This window comes from Drosophila mojavensis, unplaced genomic scaffold, assembly GCF_018153725.1.
Source record: "Drosophila mojavensis isolate 15081-1352.22 unplaced genomic scaffold, ASM1815372v1 contig_36, whole genome shotgun sequence".
Lineage (NCBI taxonomy): Eukaryota > Metazoa > Arthropoda > Insecta > Diptera > Drosophilidae > Drosophila > Drosophila mojavensis.
This window is the reverse complement of record NW_025318858.1, coordinates 6951492-6979047: the sequence shown is the minus strand read 5'-3', so window position 1 is coordinate 6979047 and position 27556 is coordinate 6951492. Positions and strand designations below refer to the sequence as shown.

At 39.0% G+C, this 27556-nt stretch overlaps 4 protein-coding genes and 1 long non-coding RNA gene across 5 annotated transcripts; 2 read left to right on the top strand and 3 right to left on the bottom strand.

Annotated features, from left to right (window-relative positions):
• Positions 1-4172: 4172 nt before the first annotated feature.
• LOC6576217 (juvenile hormone acid O-methyltransferase) lies at positions 4173-5315 on the bottom strand. Its single transcript, XM_002002177.4, has 2 exons — positions 4639-5315; positions 4173-4575 (listed from the first exon to the last, which is right to left on the bottom strand). The coding sequence occupies exons 1-2, from the start codon at positions 5291-5293 to the stop codon at positions 4322-4324; spliced, it is 909 nt and encodes a 302-aa protein (XP_002002213.2). The 5' UTR covers positions 5294-5315; the 3' UTR covers positions 4173-4321.
• Positions 5316-6772: 1457 nt separating this feature from the next.
• On the bottom strand, positions 6773-8158 carry LOC122757222. The gene is made up of 3 exons (XR_006357172.1): positions 7562-8158; positions 6970-7296; positions 6773-6894 (listed from the first exon to the last, which is right to left on the bottom strand). It is a non-coding gene; the product is annotated as an uncharacterized LOC122757222 (long non-coding RNA).
• A 5573-nt stretch (positions 8159-13731) lies between these two features.
• On the top strand, positions 13732-15470 carry LOC6576216 (protein disulfide-isomerase A6 homolog). Its single transcript, XM_002002176.4, has 2 exons — positions 13732-13886; positions 13982-15470. Exons 1-2 carry the CDS (start codon positions 13868-13870, stop codon positions 15268-15270), a joined length of 1308 nt encoding a protein of 435 aa, XP_002002212.1. The 5' UTR covers positions 13732-13867; the 3' UTR covers positions 15271-15470.
• Positions 15471-15472: 2 nt separating this feature from the next.
• On the bottom strand, positions 15473-16451 carry LOC6576215. Its single transcript, XM_002002175.4, has 2 exons — positions 16294-16451; positions 15473-16197 (listed from the first exon to the last, which is right to left on the bottom strand). Exons 1-2 carry the CDS (start codon positions 16337-16339, stop codon positions 15851-15853), a joined length of 393 nt encoding a protein of 130 aa, XP_002002211.1. The 5' UTR covers positions 16340-16451; the 3' UTR covers positions 15473-15850.
• Positions 16452-17201: 750 nt separating this feature from the next.
• LOC6576214 (protein chiffon) lies at positions 17202-25758 on the top strand. Its single transcript, XM_032729353.1, has 2 exons — positions 17202-17291; positions 19593-25758. Exon 2 carries the CDS (start codon positions 19612-19614, stop codon positions 25105-25107), a length of 5496 nt encoding a protein of 1831 aa, XP_032585244.1. The 5' UTR covers positions 17202-17291; positions 19593-19611; the 3' UTR covers positions 25108-25758.
• The last annotated feature ends 1798 nt before the right edge of the window (positions 25759-27556 follow it).

Below are 27556 nucleotides of genomic sequence, written 5' to 3'. Positions count from 1 at the left end.
TCAATTTAATGCCAACGGCAATGCATTGAAATCGAAAAGTGAAGCGTATTGAATGCCAAATTGAAATTAAATTGAAATTTGATTGGACTTGGGCCCGCAAAGCGAAGCAGTCGACCCGAAGGTTGGCCTACGGGGCTGTTCGCAAAATTGTTGCAATTAAATAAACATAAAATGTCAGCGACTTGGAAAATAATGCCGATAACTTAAACACGGTTTGCGGATCCGGATGGCCGGGCCACTGAACCGTATGCGGAGCCGGGTCCGCTACGCGTTACAGTTTGGCAGTTTGGGAATGCTTGCGGTCTTTTTAAACAAACCGCAGGTGTTGCATACATCGGCCAGCTTTGCATTAATTATGATGTTTTGTGCAGTGCGGAACTGGCAGAGCTTGCAGGAGTCGCCGGAGTCGCCGGAGTCGCAGGTCGTGCAAACTATTTGCAATATAAGCCAGCATTTTGTCGTAGCACGGTTAAAGTGTCCCATACTTACTGACTGAAGCAATTTTATTGCCGTGCACAGGAAGCTGCATAGACGACAGCATCGTCGTCACTCTGCTATGTGCTGGAGCTCATGGGAGCATGCATCTTGTGTGACCCGTAACTTTACAGTTTCTTTGTTTATACTTCAGCCAACGATGGCTTATGGTTATTGTTTTCAATGTTGTTGCTCCAGCAAATTTGTTGCTGTTATTATTTTAGTTGACTGCTCAACTAGTTTTCCTACTCAAAAAGGTATCAGGGGGACGAACGAGAAATGGCCACATAAAATCTTATTGTATATAAAAAAAGAACTATTACATTTCTCTAGGGATGAAAATATGATTAAAATCGATTTATTAAAAGCCATCGTTGCTGTCGCTGCTGCAGCAAAAAGGTTCTACATCAATATACACAGCATATGTTACCATAAACTTTATGCCACATATATGCAAAAGGTTCCTCCAAACTACTCATTAAACAGCTAAGATGTAACTGCTGGCGAGGTGGGCACAGTGGTAACTAAATATTTAATATGCCGCAAATACCGAATTGAGGCTTTAGGCCTAAATATTGCTGTCTAAAAGATAATATGATGATATGAATATTTAATAAAAATTGAAAAATAAATACAATACCATATTAAAAGCTAAACTGTGGTTAGGTTGTGAATTGATCTGAGTTGGTGAATGCATGAGGACAGTACATGAAACGTGGGCCTATGATCAGCATAGAAAATAAAAACCTAATTGGAAATCTTACTCACTTTCTACGAACTAATATGGCATTCTTTAAGTTCACATATTCATAAAATATAATATTTTAGCCATTTATGTATGTAAAAAGTAATGTATATATAAGCAATTAGTCGCCACTGTGCACAGTTGTTGTTCATCTACCTTTGCCTTCTACTTACCCACTGTTGGAATAACTTGAAAAACAAATTTACTATGTACACTTAATGTCTAGACAAAGCCTCCAATTACCTTATCCGATTACACGAAGATTTTCGCAGGCAACCCAATGTAACCCGTTGACCCGGCATGCCTCGTATTACTCTCTGGTCCCTTTGGGCCCATCTCACACTGTTGTCGTTGACGTCATCAAAAATGTTTCAAATTATTTTCTGCAGAAGTAATAGTCGCCAACCAGGGACATACCAAATATACAAAAGGAGTAAGAAGCACTTAAGTGCCTCGGTCAGGACTTGGATTTTCAAATGAAGTGCTCCACCGATCGCGTTCTCTCTTTGCTATTTCCGGTATTGTTTTCATTGTCCCATTCCACCCGCCCTCGCCCACCCTCTCCCACGTTGTTTCAGCAAACAGGTGTAAAGTTAAATCATAAAATGAAATTAAAATAAACCAAAACTGCGTAAGGCAAACGTAATGAAGTGGCCAACATGAAAAAGGATTTTCCTGTTCTCATTTTTTTTTTCTTTTCCCTGCGTTTTGAGCTAAAAACGTTGTGCATAATTAGCTTAGTATATGCTGCTTTTCTCTTTTGAAGAAAAAATTACTTGAAATATTCATAAGCAGAGGGCAGACCCTTCAAAAAATTTTTATTATCACGCTGTCCCCCACATAAAAGAAAAATAAACAGAGACACGGAGAAACAGCGATGCATATTTAGCCCTATTGCAATATAATTTATTTAAAATCCTATTTACGTAGCAGGAAGCAGGGAACGTAGCACAAGCAAATAGACATTGAGTTAACAGAAAGGATATCAAAGTACATGAAAAAGTCATTTTTATTAATGTGTAAAATTACTCTTTTTACAAAACCTCAATTAAAAGCTCTATGTTGAATTTATGTTCAATTATTAATGCTTATATATATTATATATTTCAGTATATTCATGATAGAGTAAATATGTATACATAAATGAAAATCAATTCAGCTATTTAGTTCATCCAGAACATTTATTCGGATAATTAAATATTATTTCAATTTGCCATCTGTCACTGGGGGTTGGCGTGAAGCTTAGAGAAGCGAAAGTGTGCTGATCTGATGTTTGAATTAACCCTCCATGATAGAGTCTTCACTGGTTGAAAGATGTTAAGTGAGCATAAGCGATAGGCAACAAGGAAAATATGAAGATATATATATTGTATATAATTCCCAGGTCAAAGGCAAGCTTCGATATAAAATCGTATTAGAGCTTACAGAGATTGCCTTTTGGATATGTATTAATTGGCTGGCTAAAATATAAGTTGATTTGGAAAACTTTTGTAAAATTCCAAAATATCGTTTTGTCTTGAGCAACTTTCTTATATTTACTGTACCCATATCCAATTAGTTTACCATATAAGAAATCGTTGACATTTGCCATATCCCCTACCTATGGAGTGAAGAATCCGATTGGTCTAGCATTCTAATTAATTGGAATTTAAAAAATGTTATCAATCGAAAATTCTTCATTATTCAATGAACTAACATTATTTCTAGAGGAGAGTTCAATTTTTAAATTACATTTTTTTGTAATCCAAGGCGCAAATATTTCAGTCGATTCGTCTTCAAGTTCAGTTCAAGAAATTAGCTAAACAAATGATGCAAGAGAAACCAGAATGCCAGGCACATTCTCCACAACTGTCGGGCAATTAAACGGAACCCAACCACGCTCGCGCCCATCTCCCTCAGGCTCTGATCCAGTGCACGCAGCGAAGCAAACGGAAAATTCATTACAAACAAATTAACAAATAAATCAAATTTCAATACGAAAATTTGTGTTTGCGAAAACAATTTTGAGTGGGGTTCCGGAAGCTGTATGTATCGAGGGTATCACAAATCGCATGCCACGCCCAAACGCTTCGCCCAGACCAGAAAAATAGCGATGGGGCACCACTGACAGCCGGCAAATCGTCTAAAACTGTAGCTGTAGCTGAAGTTGAAGCTGAAGCTTTCCACTTGAGAAATCATTTGTCTAAATTAATTCCTGTCGTTTACATTTGCCAGAACAGAACAGCAAGAGAAATCAAAGATTAAGACAAACATTTACTACTCCTTCTCTGACCCACCCACCACCGAAATTGGCAGGCAGGCGGGCGGGCAGGCAGCTGCCATGCCTTGGAGCTGTCTAACTCTAAACTGTAAATATTATGCTGCTGCTGCTGCTGCTGCTGCTGTTGTTGCCTCACGCCTTTCCTTACCCATGATAAATGACATGATGCGCATTTGTTGGATCAACGTCGCCGTCGCCATTGCCGTCGCCATCGCCGTCGTCGTCGTAGTCCTCGCGTTAATAACTCATTTGAAAATTCCGCCGACAACGTTGCATACGTACATTTTTGCCCAAAAAACAATTAAAATTTTTTGCCCGGGTTGAGTTTCAGGTAGCGCATAATTATAACTCCTATATCCTATATAGTATGATATCCAAAACGCGTAACAGAGTTTCAACCCTTTTTTACAGCTCCAGCTGACATGAGACTCTCGAACTCGCACTCGAACTGGAACAGGAACTCGAGCTCGACCCCGAGCTGTTTCTGTTGCAGCTTTATTGGGAATTGAGATTGTCACGTGGAAGTCACGCTGGCAGCACAAGTTCTCGTACCAGCGGAGTGTGAGCGAATGCTACTCAATAATTATACTGTCACGAGCAGAGATTCGACAGTCAATCTGGAATTTGAGCAACTATTTGACTGCAATGACTGAATATAAAATATGAACTGAAAAATAGCAATGCGTCTATAAATATATTAAATAAAAGCTAGCACAATTTATTTTTAAATAAACATTTAATCACTACTATATTTACTAGAATTTTAGTATTTGCTAATTCCCAATAGATGTGTTGGGATTTCATTGTTGCTGCATATACAAACATTAGATCCCAGATGACTTTCACATAACGCCCTTTACATTTTTCACATTGCCCAAATCGCTAAAAACATTTTGTAGATAATCGGGAGACTTGCGAGCATAAGCAACAATTAATTTATACGGCGATATGAAGCGCTCTTGCGAATGCTCAGCATTGGCTTTCGTATCCTGTTTGAGGTTCATGGAAATAACGATGTCAACGAAATCATTTAGGAACTCTTCGTGCTGAGCCATTGGAATCCGCTCCAGAAAAGGGCAAATCGCCTTAACATTGTCTAATAAAAGATAGAGTTTGTAAATGATTAGAAACGAACGAAACTTTAAGCTGTGAATATCACCTTTCAATGTCTGGACGCCTTCGTATACAAAGACTTCGCTGCGCAATTCCACATTCTTATATACAAAGCCAGCCTCGTTGAGGAGCTCTTCGAACTGCTTGACAGGATCTGTGCTATAATGCAAGGGCGAAATGAACTGATCCACATCTTGCATATAAGACGCCCACTTGGCATCGCTCTGCAGCACCTTGTATACCTCATAGATGGGATTTGTGGCCAGAAACACCAGCAGAGTATCGCCACCTTCGCCACGCAACAGATTGTAGATGTTCCGCAGAGCAGCTCGAAGATTTTGCACCCAATGCAGACAGTAAAATGATGTCACGTGATCGAATCGACCCTTGAGCTGCTCTGGCAACTCTTCGCAGCCAATATCGAGCACTTGGAACTGCGTTCGGGCATAGCGCTCGTAACACTTGTTGGCATAGCGTACCATTTGCATTGAGACATCGGTGCCCACCAGTTGTTCGAAGCTCTTCGGCAGCAAGGGATGCACGAAGTCCATGAGCACATTTCCCGGACCCGAACCGACATCCAAGAGACTGTCCTGTCCATCGGAGCGCCACTGAAGTATCGAAGCGTACTCGCTCAAAATGAGCTTGGCATCGTGACGCTGCACCTCGTTGGCGCGCTGATAGAGAGACGCCAGGTTCATTGTGCTCACTAATATCGGAAGCATGGATCCAGTGCTTATATAGCATTTTTCAGATGCTTAGAGCGAGCAGAGAGTATAGAGAGAATAGACAGTGTCGCCAGCTTTGCTGACATTGGCCCTCAGTCGCATTTTATTTTTGAAGCTTCGAGTATTGCCTGCCCATAATATTCCTCGTTTTAAAATAGCTCAAAATTTCAGAAAAATGTATCTGTGTGTGGACATAATATGATATATGCTTATTAAAATATTCACAACTTCAATGATTTTTTTTTTTTAATACAAAAAAATGTGTAATAGGTTTATTATTGAGTTTAAAAAAAACCTCTTTAAAGGCTAACATTTAGTCCATGTCGTACAAGGTTTATAAAAAATATATCTCCGTTATTACTACTTTCAATTCCTACAGGGTATATAATGTCAACTCACATACACTTGGTAGACATTTTTGCATACTTTGTGCATAATTCTAGACAACGCTCAATAGCATTAGTGACCTCGCTACGACTTGGACAAAGTAGCTCAAGTTCTAGGTCATGCTGGATAAGCAACACTTCCTCACTTAGGCCACGTAACAGCCCATTGAAATGTAAATATATTTTCAATACTTTTACTGAACAAATGAATAATTAGAGTGAATAGAAAAATATACAAAATTTGTGTATAGGTGGTATATTAGATAATATGATATATGCTCGAGAGAGAGCAGGCTTTCAATATAAAGATATATCAGTCCATTGACCTTCATCAAATAGACACAAATGAGATGGAAGTATATCAAGTACCTATAGCTGGTATAACATACATAAGCCTCCCACGGTTTTCTAAAAAAAAATAATAAGAATAATAATTATGAATTCTTCACACACCGTCTGTGAAATACCCTTTAAAAAATGACATATGATTATTATTTCTTTCGATTTCATTATTTTCAATCACAATATATATGAATATAAAGCATTAGTTTCAATTAAAAAAAAAATAAAAAAAATTTTTTACATTGCAGGATTTTACTATCGAATAAAATATATTTATTTTTATTATCTACTCACAAAAATTAATTATATAAATTTCTCAAGTTTTTATATTTTTTGGAGCTTTACAATTTGTTTACTTTAATATTTAATATTTGGAAATAGTCGACCCTTAATTCCATTTTATTAATATCGAAAAGCTAAACTTTTTTTTACTGTAAATGATTTTAACTTATAAATAATCCGAATATATATCCCCCATATTAAAAGGTATATGTCATTTACAGTTTTACAGATTTACTCCCAAAACTAGTTTTTTTACAATAAGACTGATCAAATAGCTGAATTATTAATTCCAATTAAGAAAACACATCTACCCTACATAGCATTCCTGCTGGGGACAAAATTAGAATTATGGAAGTGCATTTGAAGAGCTAATTATTAGTGTTCTCCATTGTATGCTATGTGTTCTATGACTATTCTTAGTTGGAATAGAAAGAATCAATAGAGTTGAAGCACCTACGTTAAGGTAGGCACTGTGACTCGTTCTATTTTAGGATGTACAGCAAACATGAATATTTAATAAAGAATAACATGATTTCAGTTCGTCTTTTCACCCCACTTCTGGCGCTGAAAATATAAATTCATTAAAAACATTCCATATGGCCGTAAATGCATTACTATAATTACTGTCGAGCTACGCACATATACTCTGGGATACGCTTATCTGACTTCAAATATGTCACATATGATGACAAGGACTGCGTTTGATGTATATTTCCTGTACAAGAGTTGAGCGAATTCTCTGTTCTCTGGCATTTTTTGGTCTTGCACTGCGACATCAAACAGGCTTTGTTTTCCCAATTATGGCATACCTTGCGCTTCTTAATGTGTGGGTGTCACAGCTAGTTAATTGTATTTACGGCAATCCTGGCCCAAATGGGTTCACATGCAAAAGGGGTTTGATGGCTGTTGTGTTTAGGATACGAAACTGGAATTTCGCTCTAGCTGTTGATTGGAGGGTTGCTTATCCTGAGATATGTTTGACTTTATTACTTTTTAGAAACCGTGTAATTCAATTTCGAAAGCTGTCGATATCTATCAAGAGTCTTCAAAAGGGATACAGCTTGCATTTATTTTGCAACAAACGTTTGACTAGCCAAACAAATTAGAATGTATTGATCAGATCCATAGTTAGTCAAATTTCTCTAGTTTCTGATTAATATATTTAGTACATTTCACTAAATTGAACTTACGTCTCGACTAAATCAATCAAAATATAATAACTACACCGTACCTCCCCATACCCGTCCAAGTCAATTATTTTTGGGGTCACTCTCCGCGAGGGATACGTATCTGGTGTAGGGCTCAAATGATTTTGCTGTATGAATGTTTGCCTAAAACTTTAGAGCAAGGCACAGTATGCTCACTCTATGCGCTCTATGTTGTTGTTACACGCCCGTAAGTCTGTAAACAAAGCAAGAAATGTATTTGGAAAAGGGTTGGGTTCTCGTATAAGGTTTATAGTTTGATGTGAATAAACGAGATTTTAATGTTCCATGGGGGAATTCCACTTATGACTGCAGAGAAAGTGAGACGAGCTGAAGAAGAAGAAGAAGACTAAGGGTAGTCATGGATTTCAAATACAAAGTAAATGCTGATTTGTTGATATTGATTAGTGCGAACTTGCCATAAGGGTAACAAACGAAATCTCGAAATCAAGAAGGAAACGTACGGTGTGGGTGTGTCTTGGGAGACGCAGCCACAACTTGATGAGTATTTAAAACTTTTCCATTGTCTGCCTGATGAATATTTAATTAAGCGTAGGAGAGCAACGCGTTTGAGACTCCAATAGCAGGAAGGTAAAAGTTGGAACTCACCCTTTAGAGCTTCAGCGAAATCAACAATTGCATTTATTTCTGGTATATCTGATATAACAACTTCTTCGTTGACTTATTGAATATATATTGAATATAAAAAAAAAAAAAAAAAAAAAAAAAAAAACAAATTAAAATGTATTTTATTATATTATTACGATCTGAAAAAGTCTTGCATCTTCAATGTTTTGTAAAAGCAATTCATTTTTCTTTAGCTGTTTATTAAAAATCAATTACAAATTCTATAAAACCAAATGAACGACTAGCAGATGCTGTAGACAGGCGGGTATTACTAAATATTGTAGCTAACAAAATTTATGTACTCTATTTTTTTTCTTCGGCTTTTACTTCCGCTTCTTGTAGCAACACGTAATCGTTATACCCCTTCAATGGGTGTTCAGGATATAAAAGGTAAGAGAAACAAAAAGAAGTAAAAGGGATACCTTGCCGCCAAATAGCCGAAAGCGTGTGAATGTTGCTGGCAGTCCATAGCCACAGCCATACATACATATACATATACATACATATATATACTTTCACAATACTTTGTATATTAATTTGTTTTCTCTTTGTTTCGATTTTGTGGCGCTGAAAATTAATTAAAAATTACATGAATGAACGTTGAAGGATAATGAGCCCCTAAGCTGATTTTGCCCTGAAAATATTTAAAGAAAAAAAATTGTCGACTGCGCGCCACATGAAAACAAAAGGACGTAAAAATAATAGCTACGCGAGAGTGATCGACTATCAAATACCCTAATCTGCGCTTTGTTGCGACTATGACATAAAGCCTACAAAATTCAAACTTTGATACGTGGACGGTTAATATCTATTGTATATATTGTATCAGAAAGCTTCCTTATTAAGCGCCTTCCATACTTTTTCACGAGCCCTACATACCCTTATCACTCATTATCAACGACTGCAGGGTATAAAAAGTGCTTGCCGTGTATTCAGCTATACAGGTATTCGCAAGCAAAAAATATAAAGTAAATTTCTTCCATGTTAAAGTGCTTGACTTGTAGATACCCTATTCCCAGTATTCACCTTCGCGAGCTACTTTGAATAAGATTTAAGTCAAGTATCAATAGAAAAAAAATGGAATTTATGTGGAATATGAATTTGAATAAGGACTATGCGAACCCATTCTCAGTTTAATGCATACATAGTTTTATATTTGAAAACTCATTGGTATATAAAAAAAAAAAAAAACTAAGGGTATTCCATAATCGACTACACAACGACAAGTACACTTTATTATTTTTATTTAATATCGACGAAGCACCAAAATGAAAAAGTGGAAAAAAGCTGGAATGGTAAATAGGGAAGGTGAAAATTGGAAAAATGTTCTCAAACGTAACAAAATATTTTTGTAAAATAATTAAGTTTTCTTTTTTGTTTGCTGCAAATTATTACTGCGTGTGAGAAAAAGAAGGCATTGATGGAAAAAATAACAGGGTTTCGATCAGTCTGTAAATGCCGCAGAGAGAAATGTAGAGCAATCAAATGTTATATTTAATATAAAAAAAAAAAATTATGAATAGTAATTAAATGTTTTAAATAAATCTTGACCGCAGTCAAATTTAATGATTAATAACGATAAAACTACAGCAATGGTAAGGCCACAATAAAAATATTTTTGAAATAAAACTTCTTCTCTCAACTTGGGTATTCTCAAAGAAAGAGGAAAACGTCTTTTCGCTTGCCAAGTCCCGGCAAACTTTAATTGAAAATATCTTACTATATTCGTGTTATAGTCAGCAGAAAACGCATCCGAGTATGCAAGACAGAAAAGCTCGAAGAGAAAATACCCCAAGTTCCTTGTCCTTTGAAGCAAACATAATAATCTAATCTCAGGACTGAGCTATGCTTCTTTAGCTGTTTCATTTGAACAAAAACAAGATACCCAATGTCCGTGGGCCTACGGTATCAAAAACCAGTGATACATATAGCTTGCAGAACTTTTTGACTACCAAGAATAATTTGTATTATATACAATCATGCTAGAGATGCGAGAGAGCCGGACACGAAATTTAAGATATGCAAATAGTATATCAAATGTATTGTCTACAAATGTATAAAACTGATTTAAATCTTTTAAATAAATATAAATGATTCTCATTATAAATGCGATCAGTTAATCTATGGATAAACAACCAAGTACGACTTACTAGCTCAGCTCAAAATCGAGGTCGAAATCGAAATCGTAGTCGATGTCGTGTCATCGCAATCACGAGACAAAGCTCATCTACAGTTTGTATATAAACAATTAATTTCCTTTCTTAACGATGTAGTAATGAAATTTAGCCAATTTAAATTGTAATGATTTGGCGTTTTTCGAAATGTTCCATGGCCAAAAGTTGTGCTCGGGCCGGGCTTCTTTGTTGCAAAGTAGCTGAAATGACATTAAAAAGGCAACACGTACAAGTAAAGTAGACAATGTAGGCTTAAGGATAAGCAAGAGTTTCGAGTGGACAGAGAGCGATGAGCCCCCAAACCCTTTTAACACCCTCCATTGTCCTCTCATAGTTTACAATCTTGTTATCTTTTGCCAAGGCATCTCGTGCCCACATACGTAGCAGGACCCCCAAACTTATATATGTCTGTATGTATGTATGTGTGTGTGTGTGTGGCATATACCGCATCTTTCAAGGCAATTAAAATCCTTGAAGGCAAGTTGATGTCATTTTGCCCTTTTTCGGTTATTTGCTGGCATTGTTATCGCCCTTGGCTTCGGATGATTATATGGTGTTTGAGGATCGTTTATTTAACATATTTTGCCTAAAATTCACTTTACTTGCAGTTAATTTTGTAAGAAAATTACTGCCAAGTTTTGCTACCCAGCAAAATTGCGGCACTGTAGGCGGGCTAATAGTTTCACTTATTCTTTACCTTCAACTAGAAATTATGTTCAAACACGTTTTAGTTTTCGACACTGTCTGATATTTGCTTACAAAAGGAATGGTAAATGCGTCCGAAACTCAAGTTGGAAGTGCTCCTCTGTTATATCTCCACCTTCGCACAGTTACATAAACAAACCCAAGAACTTTGCCGAGTAATTGGAAAGATTTGGATTCCCCTTCACTATTTGACCCACTCTATGGACTCGTTCAGCTCTCTGTTGAGTCTATAGAATATGATAAGTTTGATTCACAATATTGTTGGAGAGTATTTGAATCTGAAGCTCGAACTACCATCAGCCAATAGAACTCGCTCTAAATCGAGATAGTCTATTATGCAATGCAGAGCCAAGATGGAATATATTTTGACACGATAGATCTGTATGGCATGCACATTCGGATTCACCTGATTGATCCATCAATTCAATTTAATCATTAATCCGCTTTATTCACTGCCTATACCTATCTCTAAGAATTTTGGTCTTCTGCAGCGCATACATATGTTTTTTTATCCTCATATTTTGCACATTTGCAGAAGTAAGTCGCATTAGGACGCTGATGATATGAAGTCAATAGCAAATCAACCAGCCAACCCCTCGTCTGGCAGAGCCCGGACCATGGTAATCGAATCCGACCAGAAGCCGAGAACACCCAGCAAATCCCATAAACAGCAGTTCAATGATATAGAAAAATAGATAACGTAAAAAATTTGCAAGCAACAGCATGGCAAGGAATCGCAACAAACAACAAAAAACGAGGGGAGAGAGAGGAAAAAAAAGTGGAAATAAAAATAAGAAGCGTGTCAAAAAATCAACTTTAAACTAAGCCGCAAAAACACTCAAACGGAGCGTCGTCAAGTGAATAATGGGCAAATCCGCAAAGTAAATATGACACATCGCAAAATGGCATTCGACGATAAAAGGAGAACACGCCTTGTGACAGTCGCATATCCACATTTCCGCATATCCACATATCCAATAGAAAGGTGTTTCACGCGTCTTTCCAGTAAGGGGTTACAGTGCACTCCACGCTTATTCAATTTCACCCCCTAACGATGAGTATCAATAAAAAAATTGCTCCGCTGGGCATACGCTTCGCCCAAAGTATGTTGATAAGGTCGAGTGGGGTTCGTATTCGTATAAATATACCCACAAATATTTTGGGTCTTAAGAGTCAAGTCAAAGGAAAGTGAAGCGCAAATGTAGCATATATTATATACATTTCAGACTATGGGAGTTTCGAATCGCTCTCTTTGTTTTGCAATTTATGACGTTTTGGCATTAAATCTTTATATGCGAGAGCATTTGATGTGCATTAAAATTCAATAATCATAAAAAACAAAGTCCCAATAACTGTCATCAATTAACCCTTTACTTCAATCGGATGGACTTACTGTGTAATCTCATCCACTCAGTCACTGTCACAGTCACGAAGAAAATCACAGTCACTGTCACAGTTACATTTACAATCAAAGTAATCAAAAGGTAAAATCAAGGTCTCAGTCACAGCCAAACTTACAGTCGCAGTGTTAGTCACAATCACAACCAAAGTCACAGCCTCATTCTCCCAGTCACAGTCACAGTCACAGTCACAGTCGCAACCGTAGTCACATGCAATCACAGTCACAGTCACTGTCACAATCACAGTCGCACAATCACAGACACAGTCAATAACCACAAAGTTGTCCGCTAGCTTTCTATGCACGCAATATTAACGTCACATAAATCTTGGCAACACTACTACTAAGTCGCTATTAAGTGAAATTGACCACATATTTTATCTTATACGCACACACACGCAGACCGAGCCCAGACAGTAGATGCTGTGCCTATGGGCGGGCAGAGGGTTGGTTAGATGGGTGGGCCAGTAATTGGTGAGACAGGCGCATAAAACAATCTGCGAGTAAAATATATGAGACATGTAACAGGACACATGAAATTAACTAACTGAAATACCAACAAAAAATTATATATAAAAAAGCACATATACATACATATTCATATGTATATAATAACTCGTACATGTATGTGTTTAGCTTGAAGCAACTCGAGGAGTTAAATTTCATAGAAGTCAGTAAATTGTCGCCCAGCAACAAATAATTGTGCTACATCATGTGCACATGTGCACAGTATAACAACCGCAAAAACTGTTATAACGCTGGTTAGTGCCACTAACTTATTGGCACAAAGCACTACACACATGAGTTTCATAGCATCCAGCTGATTATCAGCTTGGAGACTTCTAACTGAAATGACCAGAAGATATAACTGTAATTGAGTGCATATCTTAAACAAGCCAAACAAACGGGCCGCTTTGCGTTCCATAGCAGCTAGTTAATTTTTGGGAAACGAGAAATGGCGCTGCCAAATCAATAACAGTGCGTTAACATGACACTTCTTTTATATTTAATTTAAAACTGTTGAACTTAAATGTTCCTTCATGATTATTAAAAAGAAGACTAAGAATATATAATATGTACCTATACAATTTGAACTAAACTAAATATATAAACATAAACATAAATTAGAGAAGAGTTCCGAAAACCAAATTTATATACCGATATCAACTATGTTATTTTTTCATTTTAAATTGTAAAATTTACTCGAACTTATCGATGCTTAGCTCAATTGGCACTTTTGGTATTGGAAAATGTTAACTTTTCTGGGTGGCCACAAATTATTAGTGTTGCTTAGAACATACTTAAAAAGCCGTAAGCAAGTGACGTGTAAGTCGGCGATTACAGCTAGCGAGTCTATTCCATAGTTCTAAGAAATTAATATTGAAGTAAAGTCAACTAGATATAGTACAACAAGAACCACTCCAATAATGCAGTTAATACATGCATGTAAGTATCTAATTCAGAACTAAAGCAACTTTGAGCGCATACTCTTACTTACGTGTATTAATTTTGTTGTATATGATTTCGTACGCCCCCTTTAGTTGTTAGCATATTTTTGCTATTTTTATGCGAAGCGAATGCATTTTATTCACCCTCCGATAACGTCGTGGAGCTAACGCCATCCAACTTCAATCGCGAGGTGCTGCAAAGCGATGCCATCTGGGTTGTTGAATTCTATGCGCCTTGGTGCGGACACTGCCAGAGTCTGGTGCCGGAATACAAGAAATTGGCTGGTGCAGTCAAGGGCGTGATTAAAGTTGGCTCTGTTAACGCCGATGAGCATTCCGAATTGGGCGGCAAATACAACGTACGTGGCTTTCCCACAATCAAAATCTTTGGCGCCAACAAACAGACGCCGATCGATTACAATGGCCAGCGCACAGCTAACGCGATTGCCGAAGCAGCTCTCGCTGAGGCCAAGAAGAAGGTTCAAGCAGCATTCGGGGGCGGTGGCGGAAGCAAGAGTGGTTCATCGAGCTCCGGCGATGACGTCATCGAGCTAACTGAAGATAACTTTGACAAACTAGTTCTAAACTCTGACGATATTTGGCTGGTGGAATTCTTTGCGCCCTGGTGCGGTCATTGCAAGAATCTGGCTCCAGAGTGGGCCAAGGCAGCGAAGGAGCTGAAGGGCAAAGTGAAGCTTGGCGCTCTGGATGCCACGGCGCATCAGAGCAAGGCAGCTGAGTACAATGTGCGTGGCTATCCGACAATCAAGTTTTTCCCAGCCGGCTCGAAGCGCGCCAGTGACGCTGAGGAGTACAATGGCGGACGTACTGCCTCCGACATAATTAGTTGGGCCAATGACAAGCACACTGAAAATGTACCTCCGCCAGAACTGATTGAGATTACGGACGAGACCACGTTTAACACTGCATGCGAGGGCAAGCCCTTATGCGTTGTCTCTGTGCTGCCTCATATTCTGGACTGCGATGCCAACTGCCGCAACAAATTCCTGGACACCTTGCGTACATTGGGCGAGAAGTTCAAGCAGAAGCTATGGGGCTGGGCCTGGGCTGAGGGTGGCCAACAGTTGGCACTGGAAGAGGCCTTGGAAGTGGGCGGCTTTGGCTATCCGGCCATGGCAGTTGTGAACTTTAAGAAGATGAAGTTTTCGGTACTCAAGGGCTCCTTCTCCAAAGACGGCATCAATGAATTCCTACGCGACATATCCTACGGACGTGGCCAAACGTCCCCGGTGCGCGGCGCAAAGAAACCAAAGATCGTTAGCGTCGATCCTTGGGATGGCAAAAACGGGGAGCTGCCCACAGAAGAAGACATCGATCTAAGCGATATTAACTTGGATGATGAGGTCAAGGATGAACTGTAATAACTTAACACCAAAAACCAGAAAGAAAAAGCTCAACTTTTCCTCAATTTTTAGTTGAACTAATCTTTACTAATACTAAGTTCGACTGCTTAACTAAATATTAGCATTTTCTACTATTTGTAAAAAAAACAACAAACAAAAGGAAACAAAAAAAAAGTACGCCAAGCAAAAGAATAAACTTTCCATAATTAAAAAGCGTTCGTGTTGGAAGAAATTTTTATTGAACTAGAATATATCAAGTAAAATATGTATATAAGTCAAAAAATATATGACTAATGATGAAAATGGAGATGGTTATGTATAAAATCTTTAAAGAGTTGGCACTATTCTAAAGATGTATAATTAAAGAACGGATTAAGTACACATATTTGTATGTAGGGCATTTTAAGTACAATCTGTATAGAAGATCTACTTTTTTCTTATGGCTATTTGTAAAGAATATCCAAAAATAAGTCTCTGTCACAATCTCTTTAGTTGGTAAAAAAGATATCTTGAGCATAATTTCCGAGTTTTAGAAAGTGCAAACATTTATGAGCACTACCTGATATACCTGTATATATATCATATATAAGCCAATAGCTTAGGCAAGTTGATGATGATGCTTCTGGTCAACCGGATAATTCTCTATCGATTGTATTGAACGGGATGTGGCTGCCGTAATTGTGGATGATACGTCCATAAATCGATACTTTTTATCATCGCGACACAAGAACGGATAACACATGATGCCATAGTAAAACACTAAAGATACTACAATGATCGAAAATATAATGGCAATGATGCCGAACGTTGAAAAACTTGACTTGCTATCCAAGTATTCCTTAGCCGTTAATGGAGCTGGACTACTTGTCGTTGGCGTTGGTGTTGTTGTTCCGCGCTTTAATCCACGACGATAGCTGTCCACGTTGGAAATAAGACAACTGGAGGCTGTAGGATGCGAAAGATAAATTAAAATATTTACAAAAAATATGCAGGTGAAATATTTTTATTTTGTATATTTCTTTTTAGAACAGACAAACAAACCTATAACAAGCAAACACAGGAAATACACGTTTCTTTGATGGAACATATTCAACAAATTTATTTTGAGCAATATTAGTAAATTAAGAATGGACGCAGACGCAGATGCAGATGCAGACACAACAGCGATAAAGCAACCGTAAACAAGGAAAACTGGTATATTTTTGTAGTATTCGTTAGTATCGATACTTTTTTATTTGCGAGTTGCAACCAGCGATACTTGTGCCATCGTCAGCGATACAAATCGTTATCGACAGTCTCATTGAACCAAGAGTTATTGTGCTAGTTGAGTTTGTGTGTGCACTTAATTTTTAGAAATTGTTATAAAATCATTGGACAAATTAACAATAAAAAATCAAAATCTATCTTCCTTCTTCGGGAAGAAGAGGAACGGACAATTTTGATTTGAAAATGGACGAGACCATTTTTGTCTGAAATAAAAAAGCAAAAAAAAAAGTGACGCGACGACGACGCTAATTTATAGCTGTATAGCCGTGTAATTCGCATAAGCAACAGCAAGCTCTTCAATTCGCCACAAACAAGCCATTTTTCTAGAATTTTAACGTAATCGGAGAAATAAATACAATGCAAAGTATGCGACAAAAAAAGGTACAGTGAACATTTTCTTGCTTGTCAATTCGATTGTCGGCAGTAAACGGCAGCACAAAGCGGGCTCAAAAAGAAGCACAAACACAAAGTGAACAGCAAAGAAACGAAGCAACAACAAAAGGAAAGAGAAACGCTATTTGGTTGGCAGTAGTGGTGGACGTATGCTTGTGAGTACATGAGCTTGTGTGTGTGTATGTATATATACATATATATTTTGTGTGTGCATGTGTTTAGTTTATGAATATAAACAGTAACATTTTTTTACAAATTTAGATCAGTAAATGCTGGAAAAATGTCACATTTGCCATTGGATGCGAGGGCTATACTTCAGCACCTAAATGAATTGGGCTATAGAAATATATCTGCCGAACAACTACGTGAATTTTTAAAAGGTAAGCCCATTCTCAGAAACAAATAAGACAGCACAGTTCCCGCCATTGCATATAGTGTTTGTGTATATGTATATAGTTACATTTATATATATAGGTATATATTGTGTGTTGTTGGTTGGTGTCTGTGTGTGAGTGAATGCAATGAACACTTCAAAATGTTATTTGAATTGTAGCATGTTTTGTTCTGTTTTCGTTAATTTTTATAAACGACTCGTCACCATTTTTTTTTTTTTCGTATTTTCTCGTTAAAATATAAGAGAAACAAATGACGATGACAAAAGTTCGTAGCTGTGTATCACGAAAAATGAGCGAGTATTACTCGTAATTTGTAAATAACACAAATAACGAAAACAATTTTTGCTAAAGCGCCCTGTCTACCTAAAACGCTTTTAAGCATACACATTCACACGCATAAATACACGGCTGTGTTTGTGTACATAAAAATGTATGCATGTATGTATGTACATATGTATATTCTATTGTATACGTTTAGAGCAAGGCATGTTTCGACTGTGGCGACAGCAAAACCAAAAGTTGTTGGGCTCACCGCTTGCCGCAATGCTGGCGCTGTCGTTGTAGCTGTAGCTGTAGCTGCATGTCTGTGCGTGCTTAGTTTGTGTGCGTATTTTAAACGAGTGCCGAAGTTTCTTTACGGCATACAAAACATGTAAAGCGTGCATACACCTACATAGATACATACATGTATGTATGTGTGTATTGTATGTATATACTATGTATTTTTTATACATACATACATGCAGGCGTTTTAAAGTGGCTATTAACATTTGCTTAGCACCTTTATTTACTTTACATCAATATGTGCATGCGCCTGTGGACAAGCATTGCAACTGTACATACAGACACACACACACATGCATGTTACTTTTTGTTTGTTTATGAAAAAAAAAACCATGTTTCCTATTGTTTGTTGTGTTCGTTCTCTTTGCTAAGTTAAAAATTGGCCTTATATTTTTGTTTCGATAATCAAATGCACAATTTTTAGTTGTTTGATTAAAAACAGACAAAACCACTATCGATTGCATTCCTTTTTTTTTTTTTTTTTTTTTTAATTTATCAATTACATTGAATATTTGTATATACAACTGTTTCATTTTAAACAGCTGCTAGAATACATATATACAGGCTACTAAAACTCTCCATGCGGTCGTATTCCGTTCGTGAATCGGTTCGCATTCAACCCTGCGCACGTTTCAAAATTGTGCGGCATATGCATGCATGTGTATGTGTTCATTAGTACACGAAATGAAAAAAAATCACAAATGAGTACACCAAATAAAAAATAAATCGAGCCCCCTATACTCTACATCGACAACCGAAAAACTGAATAGCAAATGGAAATAAAAGTTGTCTTATTTGGTTCAAATGAATTCATTTGAACTGGTCATTGAAATGCTCTGCTGAACTTGCTTGTTTTCTAATTTTCTTTTTTTTTTTTTTTTCTGTTTTACATCGATACTGGATGTCATAGCCAATAAATTAATCGGGCATTTATATACATGCGTAGACTAGTTCATTACTTAAATCATATTCGTTCGTCTGTCCGTATTAACGTATTTTGAGAACTACAATATAATTAATATATGAGCTGCGGCACGCTTAAAACAAAACATCGATAAGATTTTCGTTTCGATGACATCGATATTAAACGCACGAAATCCTGCGTTTGATGGTTATATTTTTAATGTTGGTGGGCTTTATTTTTTAATTTATTATTACTAGGCAAATTATATTAAATTACTAAAGTCCTCCTGTATAGTTACATTTCTATATGTTATATGATCATTGTCGCAACTCTCCTTGCAGGTGTTTTGGAAAAGTTATTTCAACGATACTCAATAACATATAGTTTTTATTTGTGTATAATTTCGCATATATTTGTAACACTTGCTCCACTGCACCCATTCTGAAGTTCCGCCGCAACATTGAACCTCAGACTTTAATCCAACTTAGTTAGAATACGTCGCTGGTTCGAAGACTTTTCCAAATCTACCATTACTTCCAACACAAATTATAAACAGGCTGATTTTATTTATTTTTAAACTTATTTTGTATTACTATACGAAATTATTTATTTAATTATTACAACACACAATTATTTCAATGTAAATATATAATATACACATATATATATATATATATTATTTTAAAGATGCTGTTGGATAGTGCTGTGTCAGTTGGTTGGTGGCTGCTGCTCCTATATAGAGCATTTAAAATTAACTAATTCATTTCAATTTATTTGTATCTAATTCTTGGTCCTTCGCATCACAACAACAAATACAGCATATTTGCGCCTAAAGGTATGCAACCACAGTCGGATAAGCAAAGTGCTACCAAAAGCAAACTCGCAACAGCAAGAGCAAGTCCTCAACAACAACAACAACAACAGCAGCAGCAGCCCCAGCCAGAGCTTCAGCAGCAGCCTCATCACCGTTCCAAAGTAAAGGTCATTAAGAGCAAGCGGCCACTTTGCCACTTTAAGTTTTACTTGGATATTTGCGATCATCAACTAGCCAAGCGCATTGAGGCAGATATCAAGGCGCTTGGAGGCACACTTGAATTCTTCCTCAACGACAGTATTACACATTTCATTACCGATAAGGAAAACGGCTCGTCTCTTGGAATATCTGAAGCTCGTAGGAGCACACGTAGCCAGCCGGTTACTCCTTTAACACAGCCTGCATCTAATAGCCCTCATACGCCCAATACACCCACAGCAAATATTCATGAAGACAGCAATGGCCTACAGCGCAGGACTCGGCAAACGCGCGCCGATGCTATTCTGAGTCGTGTGCGCGGAGTACAACAAATAACACCAATTGCAACTGAGGCCCATTCCATTCAACGACAGCAACAACAGCACCAGCAAAGAAATTCCCAAAATTCTGGCAAGCTAACTCTTGCTACGTACACCATCTGGCAGACTGAGCATGCGTTACGTTTTTTTCAGCGTATACAGACCGAATTACGGCAGTATTTAAAAGGAACAGGATCTGGAACATCAAGTGGACCCCAAGCAGCAGGAAGATCTAATATCCACCTGAAGGGCAATTATATCAAGATCGAGTCAATAAAACACAATCACCGACCATACTATCATCTATTGAAGGAACCCGACGAGTGGCCTAAAATTGATTTATGCAGCGAGGACAGTGCCTTTCGTTTGCAGACCAAGGCTTATGTGCAAAGTATGACACGTAGGTCGCTTGGCTCACGGACCTCACAACGTCAACAGGATCAACAAGATCAGCGGCATCCACAGTCGGTGCCATTGCAACACGCCGCCGTTCAAGCACTCAAAAAGCAATCAGCTTCTGTACATACTCCAGACAGTCCCAGGTCGCATTGCAGAGAGTTAAAGGAATCCAGCGATAAGCAGTGCGGTGTATGCGAAATTTGCAAGATCGAGTACGATACGTTAACAACACATTTGCGAAGCAAGGAGCACGATTTATTTGCTAAAAACGTACAAAACTTTCTGGCACTCGATACGCTTATTCAAGTATCGGCAAGTGTCACCGATTTTCTTAAAAGAGAGCAGCAGAAGCAATATAATTCAAGGAAGGAGAAGGAACAAACTGCCGCAGATACAAATAGCGACATGGAAGTTGATGAGCTTCTCAACAGTAGCACCATTGCCCATAACAGAAAGTCATCCAATCAATCAGATTCAAGCCCAGCTCAACAAAATAGCAATAATAATAGGCAACGCCCATCTCCAGCGCTACGTGAAAAATCTAAGCGCATTACTAAGGGCAAGCATTCTTCAGAAAAATTCAGAGCCACGGGAAATACATCACCCAGCCCACAAACTTCATCGCCTACTAAAAAACCTACAGCAACCTGTAGCCTTCTCGAGCTGCAGCGTGTCGAGGAAACTGTCAACAATGCAACAATAGCTGCTGCAACTCCATCAAATCCAACACGGCGTAAAACGCAAAATTCTGTTTTGTCGCCGCCAATTCGAGCGATGCTCCCACCATCATCACTCTACAAGGTGGTAGAAGCTAACGATGCAGTAGCATCGTCTCCGCGAATCAGGCGTGGTAATACCAATGTCTCTGGCAATGCGGTAGACTCCCCATCGCTGATTGTTAAGTTCCAAAAAGTGCGTCAATCCGAACTACAGCGACTTAATGGCGAAGCGGAAAATTTTATGTTTCCACGAACGACAATACGCAGTAGTAGCGAACTTCCTACAGATGTAGATCGTCAGACAACGTCGGATGCACGCGGTCACCAGAGCAATTCATCGCCTAGCTCGCACAGTACTAGCGAGGTGGAGGTACCCGGTTTAACCACGCCAATAAAGCTGCATGGTCGAGCCACGGCCGTGGGTAGAAGAAGGAAAAGGCCGCCACCATCGCAGGTGCAGACTGCATTGACCCAGCTGCAGCGCCAGTTATCAACAGGTAGCAGCAGTAGTAATGGGGGTACTGGTGATCAGCCACAGCAGCAGCACCAGCACCAGCAGCGCTTTCCAAACGCCCCCATCCAGCCAGATTTGCAACCGCAATTGCTAAGCCAAAAACAGGCAACGGCTACACGAAAGAGCAGCCGTATGGCTACTGCCATTGTAACAGCTGCCACAACAAGCAGTCAATTGCAGTTACGCCGACGGACAGAGTCTACGGTCACGGTAAGGCGCGGTGGCAACATGGAGGATCGGATGGGGGATGAAATTAAATCAAAAAAGACCGAAACACCCCAGGAATCGGATGATCTAGAAGACGAAGAGTCAAATGATGAATCAAGCTCCTCGGGCAGCGATGAAGACTATGTGGCAAACAATAAACTACGTAGAACTATGCCTGTAACAAATCGCTTGGATACGAGAGAAGAGCGCGCGGCGAGACGTCTATCACGGCTGACAATTAGTATCAATCGGACCACTGGTGAAAAACTGCCGTCGGCACCAGAGAATAAGGTGACACCAACACGAAAGGGCAGTAGAGGTCGAAGGCCCTCAATAGCAAAATCGAAACAGTCTAAACAGCAAACTACTCCACCAGCATCGACGAAGAAAACCTTGGCAACGGAACTGATCTTTGATTGCAGCAAGAGTGAGCGACTGAAGAAGCTGCGCTACGCATTTGAGAAGACACCTGAAACGGATTTATGGCATCGCGTGTTTCAACGACAGGACGACTGTGAGGAACACTATTACAGTTACTATGGATCTACGAAATACCGTAAATTACCATACGAGCTAGGTCCAATACCCATGGAGCGCACAAGTGCTCACAGCTGCACGATATGCCGGGGTCAGCCGGAGCCTGAAGAAGATTTTAAAGTGCAGTCGCTTAGACCTATTAAGCTAGAGCGAAATCGCGATTTAGAAACCGAACAAATCGCTGTCCAGTCTGACAGTAATCAGACAGCCGCAACAACATCTACAGCAACAACATCTATGTATAGACACAAAAAGATGCATCTCTTGCAACGCTATCAGCAAGAGCAGCAACAACAGACTTTAAACACTGCCATACCGTTAGCGAAATGTGATAGTAAAGCCAGCACGCCGGAGTTGCTGGAACGTGAGTTTGCTTCACTAAGTGAGAGCGCCCAGGTAGTGGAGAGGATACGTGCTGCATCCACACATAGCAATTCAAGCAGTAGCTGCAGTAATAGTCAAAATAGTAACGTCACTTGTCGTAACAAGCAGCTTGCGAGAATTGCTGAGTTGCCGCCACGTAAATCACCAAGGGAGCACGCATCCACGCTGGCCTTGGTAAGTTGCATAATACGGCAGCGGCAAGATTCACTAAGCAAAACCAACTCGGAGGTGGATGAACCAGGACCAGCCGCTCCTGCGAGTGTAGTTGCTCCCATGCTAAAAATGCCACTGAAGCAGGAGACAGCTGTACTGAGTTCGAATTCCCATAACACACGTTCACAAGCTGCCACGCCTGTAGAGGAACTGCGTTTTGCCACCGAAATAAGTGAGAACGTAAAACGCATGCGACGTGGACAGAACAAGTATGATACCTTGCCTTCAACGCCAGCATTAGTAGCGGCACAAACGCCCGCGCTAACCAGATGTCGCCGCCCGACAGCTGCAGCCGCCGCAGCAGCGAATGCTGCTAAATATTCTGGACGTCTCGAGCTTTCAGGCAGAGATGCAACCACAAAAGTGCTGTTAAGTAAACGTAAACGCCGCCAGATATCAAGCACACCAGCTATGCGTCTGCCCCAACAGCAGCCGACGGGGTCCGTATCTCTAGTTGCTGGTGTTCGTAAACTCCCAAGTAAAAAGGGAATACTTGAATATGAGATGGATAGCAGTGCACTTAAGGCGCTGGATGCAAGCATTCAATATGCTAATCCAATCCTAGTATCCTGGAAAATTGATAAATATCTGGAACTGACTGGCAAAGAGTATGATTTTAGTTCGGAGGAACAGATGCCACTCTTACAAACAGCTGAGCGTTACAATGAAGATGTGGATTTTCAGATGCGTTCAGATGCACGCACACCGCCGCCTACAGATTTTTGTTTTACCAGTGATTTTGATCTTTGCGATTTGTTAGCTGAAAGCTCTGGTAGCGGAGATGACGAAGAGATATCTGTCGGGCGTTCTGGCTGCCGTCGAAATAGTAGAATGAATTTATATTGCAGCTATCAGCGTAAACGCAAATGTCTAAAATCAAATCGGACTGGTTGGCCCAGAGCACAGAGACGACGAGCAACGGCAATGTCAAATACAAAACAGCAGCCTGGTGAACGGTCCAGCTTTCGCAAATTAAGTATTGGACAGTCTCAAGAAGCTCAAAAGCTTAAAGACTTAAAGCAGGAACAGCTGGAAACTGAAGAGGAGCAAACGACAACCACGACGACGACCACAACTACCGATAAAGAAATTATCAAAGAACAAGATGATGATAAATATGAGGATGGAGGTGGTGGGGCAGGCAGCAATCGAGGAACTACGGATGGCTCAAAGCCAGCTCGCCCGACTACTGATATGACGCCTCCGGCCACAGATGTGGACGAACAAGTAGAAAGAGGGGATTATTCAGGCGATGAAGCAGCAGCAAGTGTGGACAATGAAAGTCAAGTCGATGATGACGATGACGAAACAATGGCCGACTCTATTGACCAATTGCATGATGGAAAAATAGAAATCGAGGCCACCGATGCTGATGTTGAAGAAGATGATGGTGAAGACGACGATGATGATGTTTTTGAAGACGCTTTCGGTGGGGAAAACATTCAACATGAAAAACTAGACGTACAGAACTTCTCTCCGTCTTACGACGAGGATTCGACAAAGAAACGTATTCGAGTAACCCCCGACTCGCCCGCCAATAACTCTGATGAAAATCATTCGCAGAAAAGGTCGCTGGTGACGCTACAGACTTCCAATGGATATCGCTTAAATGCCACATCTACACCGAGCACACAACAAACCCGCCAACAACAACAACGACGCACGTCGCAATTAAACGGAAGTCTGGGTAGCTGCATTTCACCCAGCGATAAATTGGGTGACCACTCGGACGTATTTACGGTGTCATCTGATGGTCTCGATACAGACATGGATTTGAGCAATACTCAAGCCGGTGACTCACTGGAGCATTGTTCGCATCAGAGATTGCAGCAGACAACACCCAAACGCAAGTTTGATCTCTCTAAGTATGCCCCTCCTAACAACGGCATGGCCGCAAGCAGCTGTGCCGCAGAGGCAGCTACTGCAGCGGTCAAATCGCTTGCCATATCGCAGTTTCTAAAAAAGGAGGTGCGTGTTACATGCCGGCGACTTCGAGCGCCCTTTCGCCGCTTTCGATATCGTCGCTAATCATCACTATTATCATCATTTTGACATTTAACAAATCATCATTAGCTTAAATGCAAATTTGTAAATTCAGATGTACAGAGAAGAAGAAGATCAAGAACATTGTTTATAAGGCTTATTACACAGTCCCTCCATTCGCAATTACAGTTTCGATATTTTTTTGTATTTCTCTGTCAAAATCCCTACTACTATCCCTCCATCCTGCTATTGTACATTATTATAATATGGTCCATTCATTGTCATCGTTGCTCGAACATTTTATAATTGCGCAGGTGCAGTTCCCCTGTCATTGATACCCCAAACATTCACACATTGTGCGTAATGATAATTAGCATAATTTAAACTACAATATCAGATAAATACGTAAAGTAAGATAAGTTTAATTTTAGCTTAGAACAAATTTAGTACTCTTTGAAGCACCTTAGATTGACTACCCAACTAAGGAATGAAATAACGAAAAGAAATGATGGATCAATGCAGACAAATTGCATAAGTAGAGCGTATAGAATTTAAACAAAAATACAAATCATTTTATTTTGTTTCTACAACAATATCAACTTGATGCTCAAATTATGTATAACAAGAATATAAAACCAAAAGCAATTGTAAAAACTTAAAATCAAAGAGTACATTAAAATATATAATAAAAGCAAACCGACTGCATTTCATTAAAAACAAACAACAAATTTAATAAACTCAAATCACTTTTAAGTACAATTGTTCTAATTGCAACTTCTTTGATCTTATCCAGACTTGCGCAGGCTTATTAAATATGAAGAATGTATGGCGGCGAACCCCAAGGGGGACTATTTCAGCAGCCTTCATAAACGCAACACCATAAGCTCGCGCGCCAAGCTAGGCGATAAGGAAAAAGAGAATATACCTCCTCAGGTCATTAAAGACAAATCGAAGCAGCCGATAACCGATAAAAATAAAGAAGCCCGTGTCAATGGGGGTAATGCTACGATTTCCAACTTGAGTTTGGCAGCCATGTTTCGTGAAAAGCTTTTGATAGATGAGCCAAAAGAGCCACCGAAATCTACGAAGCCTGTGAGTCGCAGTCGTAGTCGTAGCAAGACACTTAAACAAAATTCATCGAAGGAAACCAACTTGAACAGCGGAGGGTCGTGTAATATTCAGGACGCACACGACGCTAAATTGCGTAAAACACGTCCGCGTAGCTCGAGTCGACATTCTATACAGGGTATGCTTTATTCCACAATGTGACCAGTTTTATTTGATTTAAATTACTTTTTTTTTTAGGTCATAACCAGGATAAAAACAAACTGAAGCATCCACGAAATGATCCAGTGGCTCTGTATCATTACTATCAAAATGAATGGTTACACTTTCGTGACCAAATTCCAGGCGAAAACTCGCATACTGATTTGCGCTGGGAAATACGTCAAAAGCTCGACCATAAATAATAGGGATGCAGTTGGAAAATGTGTTCATTAAAACTTAAGTCGAGCTGACGTTTAAATGCAAAATAAAGTTGAAAATATCGTATAATTGCCAGACATCTTTACGTCGTACTATAAGGGATATAAAGTAAAAATTTATTTTTTATGCTACGGCACAATATTCTTTTTAGAAGCGTTTTGTGCATATTCACAAAGCATTTTAAGATTGGTCCGTTGGATTGCCGGATTGACGCTTTGTGAAAAGGTATCGTAAGTGTAAAATTTAGAAGCTTACTCAATATATTTATTTGTTGCAGAGAAGAAAACAGACAATAGGCGGCAGTAGAATGGTTAAAAATAATAGAAGAAAAATGCTTTATTTTACTTGCTGACATCAAACACACCTTACGAAAAAAAACTACATTTACAGTTGCGAACTAAATTATTAGCTCAGCAAGCAAGCTTTTTATTATTCTTTGCACATCTATTATGATTATTATACCCTGAACCCATTTTCAATGGGAAATCAGAGTAAATTGGTTTTGTGAAAAGTATGTAACAGGCAGAAGGAATCATCGCAGACCCCATAAAGTATATATATTCTTGATCAGGACGACGAGCTGAGTCGATATAGCCCTGTCCGTCCGTCCGTCCGTCCGTCCGTATGAGCAAAAGGATCTCAGAAGATATAAGAGCTAGAGAGCTGAAATTTGGCATGCATACTCGTGTATACCATAGGCAGTACAAATTTGCTTTATTTTTTCGATAACTCATCCGATAACTTTTTTATCGAGAATAATCGAAAAATCGACTTGGTTTTTTCAGCCTAGTTTGAACGCTTTTAAACCTGGAGACTTCAAATTTGCGTTGTATATAGAGTTAATGGACACAAAGATTTGTAATTTAAAGATTTTGGATACCACGCCCCCTTAGCCCCCAATTTGTAAAACACGCATTTCAAGTACTAGAGACTTGTGCTTTGGAATGTACACACATTTTAACCATATGATTACGCTCTGAAGTTTCATTAAGATTGTATGTCTACAAAA